General features: G+C 43.0%; 1 protein-coding gene across 1 annotated transcript in view; it reads left to right on the top strand.

Moving 5' to 3' along the window:
- Positions 1 to 5,468: 5,468 nt before the first annotated feature.
- thsd7ab (thrombospondin, type I, domain containing 7Ab) overlaps positions 5,469 to 11,264 on the top strand; it is a 178,919-nt gene continuing 173,123 nt past the window's right edge. The window contains exon 1 of the mRNA XM_074652872.1: positions 5,469 to 6,313. Coding sequence (XP_074508973.1) covers positions 6,163 to 6,313 — 151 coding nt within the window. The 5' untranslated portion in view covers positions 5,469 to 6,162. The remainder of the gene's footprint in view (positions 6,314 to 11,264) is intronic.

Here is an 11,264-nt window from a genome sequence, read left to right as displayed (position 1 = left end):
TTGTCAAAAATATAATATATATTTTAATAATGCAGTATAATTTAGAACTAGGACCTAAAAGAAAAAATACTATTTTAAAATTCATATGTATAATATTCATAATAATTCTAGTTTTAACAACAGAGTAAGTAGTAAATTAAAAATCCCCTCCAGACATGTTTTTAAGACATTAAAAATACTCTGCTTCGAATAATCATTTGTGTCTGATATGGTTCTTCCACAAAAAGTTCAATTAAACATTGAATTAAATTAAACATTAAATTACGGACATCTACTCCTTTTCCCTCATTGGAAAATCCAGAGTCTACGAATATGGAAATATTTTTATTTTTTCAGTAGTTTAACTGCTGGACAAAATATGTCTTTCCTTTAATGTAGAATTAATGGTCAGTGTGCTGGAGGCTTCAAGTTTTCACATCACACTTGTGTCAGTTTTGTATTAGACAATTGTGATTTCACTAAGCATGCTCGTACGTACATGGCTTAAACTTATGCATTTTTGATAGAACGACATCTTTGAACGTCTTTCAAAGGTGCAACACCATGTTCTCCAATATAGATAATAAGGCTGTTAAAGTTAATGCGATAATAAAGCATTAACGCAATTTTTTTTCTTTCATGTAATAATAATGTATAAATCCCAAATTATCCCATGAAATAAGGAATAATCCTACAACATTATTCATAATTCATTTTCATTTCATTTTCTACATAAAACTATCTGACCTAGTCTACCCATCGATATTTTTATCTCTGTTCTAACTAAATCTCCCAGGAAATTCTCCCACAGGAGACAAACACATATTGATGTCTAATTGCCGGAAGTAACTCGTGATTGCATAACCTAGCATATCAAAATGAACGGAGGACATGCAATGCGTTTTCTGAATGTAAGTCAATTTAAAAAAAAAAAGAAGAATGACAACCAATGTTGATGAACAGAGGCGCTTCCTCATTTTTTTAAATGACAAGTTGGCAGCCAGATATTGGTCTGACGTTCCAGTCAACATTCATTCTTGTGAGCTCTGTGATGCTAAGTGTTGATTGATCTGATACAGATCAGGGCTAGGTGTTGTCAGACTGTTCTCACACTGTATGTGACTCAGAGATTCTGGCTGCTCCTTACAAATGAGATATTTTGATTGAAAGATGTTAGTAATTACATAAATGCCAAAGCTGATCTGTAGAGTAGGCCCCATTTGTCATCTACTGATAAGATTAAACCTGCCAGTATTCAGGTGGTGGCTGATGTTGACTTTTCATCCTGCCAGTTCCACCCACATCTGCCCCATCTGTCTTATCTGCTTTTCTCTGTCTGTCTGACTGAATCCAGTGGGCTGCTCACATTTGATTTTTAATGGCAAAGACGTTGACATCCAGACGCTACGTCATTAGCTCAAACTTCAACGCTATTGTTATGCTGTCAAGTCATGTAGACTGGCGAAAGGAAGACGTTTTTTTTTTAAAGTGCAGTGACTTTCATTGTATTGAATTTATTTTAGGGCGCTTTCACAAGCCAACATGTAGTCCACTTTAGGCAAACTCTGGTGCGGTTCGTTTGGGCAGTTACGAACGCACCAATCGTACTCTAGTGTGGATCAAAACAACCGATCTGAGACTGCTTGAAGGAGTTGGTCTCCGACCGTTTCAAAGCGAAACGCAGGCTGCCTGTGCGGGCGTTTGTTGAGCTGGACACAGGTAAACGACAGGTTAACATGAGTGGGAGAGGACTGACCTGGACTTGACACCTGGGCCGAAGAGAGCATACAGAATATGCTAAATAAAGTTCACAAAATTAGTGACGTTAATAAAGTCAACCGAGATAAACTGGTGGAGAAGGGATTCATGCACACAGTAGATCAGTGCTGAGTCAAAGTGAAAAAAAATTGACAGCAACATATCAAAGTCTGTGATTCCCTGCATTCCTCCTAGCAAAATAAAATGACAAATATCACCAAAAAAAACCACCCAAAAAACAACAACGTACTCAGCCAATCGTCGATAGCGATATTTGTCCTATCATCCAACCCTAATGTCCGAGGACTTTACCCTGTCTCCTAAGCCCAGAAGGAAACTCATTTCTGCCCCTTATATCCATTAATTCATTCTTTTGGTCACTACAGAGTTCATGTCAACAGATGAAGGTAAAATCATAAAACAAAAGGCAATTTTCAGAGCTTCGCCTTCCCGTTGCTTCTCTCTCTTCACCATAACAGGTCCTGTACGATGGCTGCATCATTCCACTTCATGGCAGATTCTGCACCAATCAGTCTGTCAATATCACGCTCCATTTTACGCTCACTTGTCAGCAAGACCCTGAGATACTTGAACTCCGTCACTTGGAGAAGCAACTCACTCCCAATCAAACCAAAAACAGCAATTCGCCATTTTCCGGCAGAGGGTTAGGAGGTCGTAATTCGGTGAAGGCAACATAATCACATCGTTGGCAAAAAGCAGAGTTGTAAAAATGTGGCCAGTGCCTCCTAGCATAAGCTTTCCCAGAAAGGCTTATGCCAGTAAAAATATGAATAACTAATACTTTTATGTTAATCACTGCAAAGTGGAAAAAGCAATCTGTTACAGGAAGCATTACTTTCTGTGCTGTGTGCAGTTACCTGATGATGATTTCTTGATATTGATGGTGTCACCAGCGTGCACAGTTGCTTTGTGCCGATTGTTACTGATGTTACTATGGGTTTCTAAAGGGGGATTTTAATGTCTTCATTTGGGGTTACTGCTTGCTGCTTTCTCTGAACTTGAACGAGCAAGCAGCAACCGCTATGCATGATAGCCTCAGGTAAACATGACCCCAAGCATACGTCTCTTTGTTCTGCCTTCACATCTTCTTTGACCTTCCTACAAGGCAGACGTTTGGCATTTACTCTGATACACACAAGTTGTTTTCTGTTTTTTTTAAAGCCAGCATTTAGCTGCCATTAGAGGAACTGTACTTTAAAGGACATTGGCTTTAGAATTAGGTCTTGCTTGTGGCCTCTTGCTTTAACTTTTTCCAATTCAGTACTCCTCCTTGGATATGCTGCAAAATGCAAATTAGAATAACAAGAATTGGCTTCATTCAGTCTTTCTTGTTTGTTAATCTGGCATTGACCAGACTTTTGCCTCCCTTCAAACTGCCTTGTCCAAGTTAAAAAAAACTGGTATGACAGGCTGACTCTGCCAAACTCAAAGCCTGCCAGTCAGACGTCCTGACACGACCTTAGCCTGGCTACTCTGTCAGGGGTGCAGGCAGAACAGAAGAGACAGCACAGGCACATTAAACTGGGGGAAGTGAATTCCACCTGCATTTTGCCCCACCCCTCCCCCCGGCCTCTAATCTGGCTGTCTCTTTGATTGAAGGTTGCGTGCTGGTCACGCTCGAAAGACAATCTCGTCCACATACTACACCATTTAGCGCCACTTTCAGCTTACTGGTTATACGTGGCTTTTCACCGTCACAAACCGAGTTGTTGTAATCTCTTTTCATTGCCATTACCTTAAAGCATAAGGCTGGCAATATTATTCTATATTTTTCATATTTGTTAACAAATCCCATGAAAACACCAAATCAACAATAACTTTATTGCACCAGCAGGTATTGCCGGTGTAGTCACACCTGATACACCTTAGTCTTCTGTTGCCATAGACTTCCAGTGTTGTCCAAAAACTAGTAAACACACCAATTAGCCACACTATTGCATTCATTTATTATGATGAATGGGGCTTGGTATCAGTACTCGACTGAAATAACCCAGTACCAAGTAGTATTGGAACTTCTCCAGTCAAACGATCCCTGCAATCGATCCTTTTTGTGCCCAGATCTAGAAAGAAATTACTATTTGTATGGTTTTGCTCGCAGCCAATCAACAAAAAGCATTCTTCAATTTAATGCAACGCGTGATTGGCCCACTACCGCACGAATGCACCAGCTACAACCTACAACTATACAGCCGGGATTGCCTGCCTGCACACGGCTCTGAACACCGAGATGTCTGAGCCGACAGCCGACAGCCAGCAGCCAGCAGCCAACAGTGACTGAGCTAAGATTTTTAACCTGGGGGTGAACCGGAGGGTGGGCATAACGCTTCCATGACAATGCGGTCCTGAGACCGTGGGTCGGTGGAAAACGTTATCAGCGGGGACCGCTTTATGAGCGCTGTGCAGTCCGGCGGAGATTAGCTAGCCAGTAGGACACGCACACACAGCTTCTATTCACATACTGGGTACTGAATGAAGTACTCTATTGGTATCGGTTTCACTTTAAGGGTACTGGTGTTGATACTGGCATCGTAATTTTTTAACGATATGCAGTCCTAATGATAAACATGGGCTTTGTACTTTATTTTGAGTCCATCCGACATGTATATACTCACTAGTTCACCAAATGTGTATTAATCCACGGCAGAAAATAGTCCCCAACAAAAGCAGAATTGGCTCGTTTGAGTTTGCTAAAAACTACAGTGCCCAGCTGTTTTAGGAAATTACTTAATTAAACTATATATTTGTGATTTTATTTTTAAAGATTCGCATTTGTAGTAGGAACAAATGGCTTTGGGGTTGAGTGCCACAGACAGGGAAATTATGATGTCAGCCTTATCCTTTAAATCAGCAATCCAGACTTCCACTGACTTTCTTAAAGAAAGTGATAACCTGTGAGATCCAATTATATATTTGGCACCACACGGCAACTTCTGTGGCATTTTGTTGCTCTATTAAATAGCATGTCAGTCAAACAGTTTACCAACATGTCTTTTCCTGGATTTTTTTAGTTGATGAAGTTCCTGGTGGTGGCACTCTTTGTCTGTTTGTGTGTATCTGGGTATCACTGCTCACATGCTATATACTCAGGTCTTCTTTCTTTCTCTTTTTTTCAACACTATGATATGAAACGCTTCACATTGTGCCCACCACAGGATTTTAAAATACTACATACTATTACTGTAGGTCAAAGGGGTCAGCGCCTGACCCTAGAGTTAAACACTCCAAGGTCAAGCCCATGGTGGTATGTCTGATTCTGTCTTTCTAATTTCTGTCGACATACCTGCTACAGGTTGGCTCGTGATTTTCGGTAATAGAGAATGTCACATGTGAGTATTTTTTGAATACGAAAGTATTAAGCTGGTATGTCCTCATTGTCACCTCTTCCGTTCCATCGTTTCACTTTCACACGCCTTTCACACAAGCATAAATAACCCCCTCTCCCTCATCTCTTTCTGCCGCTCGGCTCTCGTGTTTTGCTCCTCCTTGCTTCCCCCATCAACCCCCCTCCACTTTCTCTCGCTCTGCATTAAGCCCTGCTTGTCTCTGATCCTGGAAGCAGTGCTTATGGGAGCTTCTGAGACCAGTGTGAGCACTGCTGGTCTCCAGTCGCCTTCCCAGCACTGCAAGTGGAGGACGAGTGGAGGAGGAGGAGGAGGAGGAGGAGGAGGAGGAGGTGGAGGAGGAAGGGAGGAGGAGGAGGGGGAGTATCCCTAGGCGGGAGAAAGGAAAACGGGAAAGGAAAGTGCGAAGGAGCGTGTTCGAGATGTAGAGAGTGTGATAATAAAGGGGGAAATGAGAGAGAGAGACAAGAGAAGAAGATGAGTGCAGGAGAGAAACATTGTAACAAAAAGCAGGGAGTAAAAAAAGAGAGAGGGAGCGCTGGGTGGCACAGGGAGAAGAGCAAATGAGGGAGCGAATAGGAGACGGAGAGAGAGAGAGTGAGCGAGAGCAAGCGAGAGGGAGGGAGGCGAACAACACTGCAGACACTCGCCCACTGTCACTGCTCCACAGCCAGAGGACAGAGGCAGCACAGGCAACAGTGGAAGCGGATACGATGGAGGAGGAAGACCGAACCATCCATCTGCAGCTCAGTCCCCGTCACTGACAGCCTTCCTCTGGGACCAACCTGCCAAGTTGGGAGCAAAGAAAAAAAGGAGAAAACTACTCTCTCTGTCCAAGCACTGGACCTCAACTCCTGCAGGACTGATAACACACACACCTCATTATTTCCCCCTCTCTCTTACACTCACATACACTCACTCACACCCTCACTCTCTCAAACTGAAGAACACTTCACTTCTTGTTGCCTTTTGGACTAGTGTGTTTTTTTTGTTGGTTTTTTTTCTACACTGCCTTCACTGACCTTCTGAGCTGAGTGGATTTACTTTTATCCTGTGGCGGACCATGGGGCTAGGGTGGAGGGGTGCAGCAGGGACCCTCCGAATAAGGACAGAGGGGAGCTGGTACCTTTTGGTGACATTGCTGCTGCTCTGTGGTTTCTGGGAGGCTCACGCACAGACAGATGATGGGAAGTCTGTCTACTTCTGGGAAACAGGTACCGCTAACCCACTAATTAGAGATTATATTTGATCCCTTGTTTTACATATGGCACGTTTACAGTGGTGGGTAGGTGGTGAATTAGTGTGTGCTGAGGGTGCTGCTGTGGTATGCGACCTCCCACACTCAGAAGATCTGATCATGTGTGCGTTTTTTCAGCTCATTATTTGTGGAAAATGTGCACTGATAACTTTAAGATGTTATGGAACATTTAAAATCTGTGTATAGCCAACAGCTCTCCCTTTCTATCACGAAAAATATTTTGGATCTAGAACAGAAACAGACATATTCTCATTTTGCACAGGTCTACAATGCTCCCGGATGACACACTTTACATTTGAGGTATACGACTCTACGCTGCTGAACTTCAAAGATACATACACTTGAAAGATGACCCAGAAAATCTACAGTAGAGCCGTCTCTTCATGCTGAATAGCATGTAGCACGCAGGACAACTGTGATCCATTTTTGAATGGATTATTTTCATCTCCCTGAGTCTCAGGTGATGCACCATTATTGAGATGTTGCTGCTGTGTTTTACAGCATGCGGATGATTGATAGGGATTGCCGCACAACAGTGCTTGGTTGAGGGAAACGGAGTGGAATGGTTTTTGATGGTATTGATACGACATCAGCGTTGAATGAGCGGTGTGTGTTAGAGATCCTACATGCGTAGATTGATGGGGCGGTTAATGTATTTCTTATCTTTGTATGCTTGTGTTCTCTACTGAATGTAGCTGTGTTAAAGTGTCTATCAGAGGAAGAATCGTATGGAGTCAACGGAGTGTCACAGTGGGATCCATTGAATTATATTATCTCTGTTGACATGCATGGGAGGCCGCTTACCAAGCATGGATGCTGAGCACCAGTTTACGGATCTAGAGTACAGATGTTGCAGAGATTATTACCGTGATGATTTCTAATGGACACTGGGGAAATAGCAGTCTTTTTAAAAACAGTGGGAAGCCCTTTAAGGCATAAATTAAATTACTTGATTTAATCCTCAATTAGACCGAAAAGCTCAGGAGGTTAAGGCGTGCTATTTCCTTACACAAACACATTTTACCAAAGCACTACATTTTCTCGATACCAGTACAACTTCTCTCCCTAACCCCAACGCAAACACCTCTCTTGTCCCGCCCCGCCTCGCCTCTGCCTCGCCTAGCACCAGCTCCCAGTTGACGTATCCCACGTCTCTCCTGTGGTTCTGTATCTTTAAAGAGGATGTAGCTGAGTAAGGAGATTAAAGGAGCAGGGATTTAACAACCCAGGAAAGACAGCCCAGGGAACAGACTTGAGAAAGAGAAAGGCAGAGTGAGCACTGCAGGCAGAGAGAGGGACTAACTTAACCTACATCTACCCTACTGTAGGTCATAGTGATTACGCCTCTCTCCCACGCTACAACACCTTTCTCCCACACTATACATGCTCCTCAACTGGAAAGCTCTAGGCTCTGCGCTTTGAAATGTAATCCAGTGCTTGGAGTTTGTTCACTTCTTTTCCAAATAAAAGGTAGCACATTGATTTCAGCCCTGGAGTCTTCTTTTTTTTCTGTGCCTCTTTGGTTTGACAATTGCCTGCAGAGTATTAAAATCACACAGAGCAATTTAGGGCTTTGAATCCCAGTGCATTTCATCAAAAACGTGATTACTGGATGTTTGCACAAGATTTGCATACTTCTAATTTCCAATCGAAGCTTGTTTTAAAAAAAAAAAAAAAAAAAAAAGGAAGCACGAAATGTGATGATGTTTGTGCACATTTGCAGAGTGTGCAGTAGAGGGAATATTCTTGTGGCAAGCAATGCCCTGATGTTTTGCATATTGATGAGTCTAGCTGAAATACAGCCCATGTCTTCGAAACTGTGGGGAATTGGGCCTGCATTGCTTTTATTGCCTTCTGTGAAAATATGATGTATCTGTTTTTGGAAGGTGAGACAGTTCAGCACTGTTTTTTTTTGCTCTGAGACTTCTATTCAAATGAGGCCGATAGAGACAACAGGCTCCGGCAGACACCGCAAGTGATATTTCTGAAGGTGGCAGTGAGGATAACTGGAGCAAAAAACGAGAATGATTATAGCCACCGTGAGGACGGTGATGATGATGGTGATAATGGCTTGCCACAGTTTTTCTAGAGCCTTTGAGAGATTGCAGGGAGTTTGTCTCCCTCTTCGACGCTATTTTCACACAATTTGTCACACAATTTTTCTTCTTGTCGCTTCCTCTCAACTCTGCACTTCTTCCTCTGCATCTCTATCGCTCTCTCTCTCTCTCTCTCTCCCTGTCTGGCACTCATGCTATATTTTGCATTTCTGTTTTAAGAGCCACAGCTTTTCCCATTCAATGCAACGGTAAAATTTGCTGAAATTCCACAGCAGCCGTATCCGTTGCCAGTAGTAGAGGAGGCACAAGTCTCCACACCAGGATGACAATGGATCTCACACATTTAGCTGCATCCTGTATATCCATGTGTTATAGTGAACTGCTAAGTGCCACACATACAGAGGCACACATACACACAAACACACACAGCAGCAGGTGCGTCGTTCCCATTCTGGTACTGTGTGCGTGCTTCATTAGACCCTGTTGTTGGAGCGACAGGGTTGCCAGGTTTGAGCTGTCAAGACCTCACATGTGTGCCTGAGGACAAAGCAATTACAGGTGGCAGAGTAGGTGATGGTGTATCCAAGCAAACACATACTGTAACATCTCGACATCTTGGCATTCTCCGTATGTCTGACTGTAAGTGTTGCATTCCAGCGGATCTTAAAATACATCAACTTTGCAAAGAAAATCAACATTGTTGTTGTCTTTTTAGTATGTTGAGGCTTGCATCAACAGGTGCCAAAATCATCAATCTGGTTTGACATCCCGATCTGATATACTGTTTATCAACTCCCACCCATCCTGAATGCGGGCCCTGTAATCTGTTCCTGGGATCCAGATTATCTATCATTCAGATTATGCAGGAGTCGCCTCTGGTCCTTGATCAAGCCAATCCCATTTCACCTACCGTCTCGCCTTATCGGGTCAAGTCACACCACTCAGCATATGCCTCTCTGTCGTAGACAAGTTAAGTCACCTGAGTCATGAGCAGGCTGTCCAACTAATTGCTTCTAACATACTTAGTTACCATGTGTGTGTTTTCCTACGAGTGCCTGCAGTGTCTAAGGGCGCTTTCACAAACCACACGCCGTTTGACTAGTCCGAATCAGAGTGAAATAGATACTTTGTTTTCTATTTAGTCTGGTTTGGCTTCACAGTGTACAAATTAAGCAGACCAAATAAAAAATAAATTTGCTGAGGGGCGTGTACATGTGTAAGGATCAAATGTATCTTTTTTTGTCTCGAGAGCTGCCACTTCTATGCAGGGAATCACAGACTTTGATATATTGCTGTCGACGTTTTCTTCATTTTGAATGCACTGATCTACTGTGCGCACAAATCCCTTCCTCATCTAGTTTATCTCAAATTACTTTATAAACGTCACTATTTTTGTGGACTTTATTTAACATATTCTGTACTTTATTTTAGCACTGATGCCGCCTCACAGCAAGAGGGTCGCAGGTTCAAACATGGCTTGGGGCCCCTCCTGTGTGGAGTTTGCATGTTCTCCACGTGTTAGCGTGGGTTTTCTCCGGGTACTCCGGCTAGGGAGCAGGTCCCGCTCCCGTCGCCGCCGCTCTCTCTCTCTTGCTTCACCACTCACTTCCCATTTACACACACACTCTACGCACTGGCTCTGCTCCAAATGGCTCTAGAGAAGGTCATTTGAGTTTTCATGTTGGCCATCATAGCTCTCCAACACTCTTGGCACACGGGAGAGACTTCAGTTGGTGACAATCTCCTCATCTCACCGCTAGATACCATCAGATCCTACACACTGGACCTTTTATTGAATTGCTTCCTGATGGTTCACTAACCAGATCATGAATCACAAACTTGAACAATTGCATTCATTGTTGATAGACTGTCAGCGAGTAAGATTTTTTTATTTCAAACTCAGTAAGGGCGATAAAAAATATTCTTGGCAAATATTTAGATAGTTTTATTAGATGGGCTAATGAGATGATTTCAGATCACTTAATCACACCGTTGTGAATCCAGAACATGTGTCTGAATGCGAGTGAGTTTGTGCATGTACTTTTGTACATTTGTCAGCCACCGCATCTCTAATGACCTGTCACTTTGCGAGAGACAATGGAGTTTTAGTCCTACACCGTATCATACAATGAGTACCACTGCAGCTTTCAGCGCTCTGAACGCAGTGCTGTGTGTCACCACGTCCCCGCTGATGTCACCTTTCAATGCACGGGGACAGGGCGACTGGCGCTGACAGGCCATTGTTAGCCGAATACATTCCTCCCTTCAGAGAGGCAGTAGCAGTGAAGGATGTCACCCTTGCTGAGGATTGTTAGTGGCTCTCCCACAATCACCTGCTATTACGGCGGACCCACTGAAGAGGCCATCCAGGAAATTGAGGGAGAACGGGTGTGACGGGTTCACGAGTTCAATACAGCGAGCCAAGGTCATTAATATGGCAAACGGCCTTCAGCCAGAGGGATTGTAGTAACTGAATTGTTCAAAAGTAGAGCCTTGAGATAGATCGAAAGAAAAGGACAGTATTGATCTCTTCCAGGTGCTTCGGACTAATTAAGCAAGAAAAAAGTTGCTTCTCTTGCTTAATTTTCTCTTAGAGAACCGTCTGAGATTGTTTAGTTTTGCCTGATCATCTTATTTCATGTGGACTTTTGTCTGAATGTGTTACAATTTCTCATTCTATAAAAGGATGTTTGCTTTGTCTGTATACTTGATTGATTCATGTCCTCAACTGACCTGACCACCAGCTTCACTCATTGTCCCAGATTTAAATTAGAATCTGCTCTCTCTCTCTGCGCCCTGAAAATCCTTTTCCCTAAATAGCCGTGTGCTAATACCTGCATACTTATTATG

Source organism: Sebastes fasciatus, chromosome 12 (assembly GCF_043250625.1).
Source record: "Sebastes fasciatus isolate fSebFas1 chromosome 12, fSebFas1.pri, whole genome shotgun sequence".
Classification (NCBI taxonomy): Eukaryota; Metazoa; Chordata; class Actinopteri; order Perciformes; family Sebastidae; genus Sebastes; species Sebastes fasciatus.
This window is presented reverse-complemented; position numbering and strand designations above follow the sequence as displayed.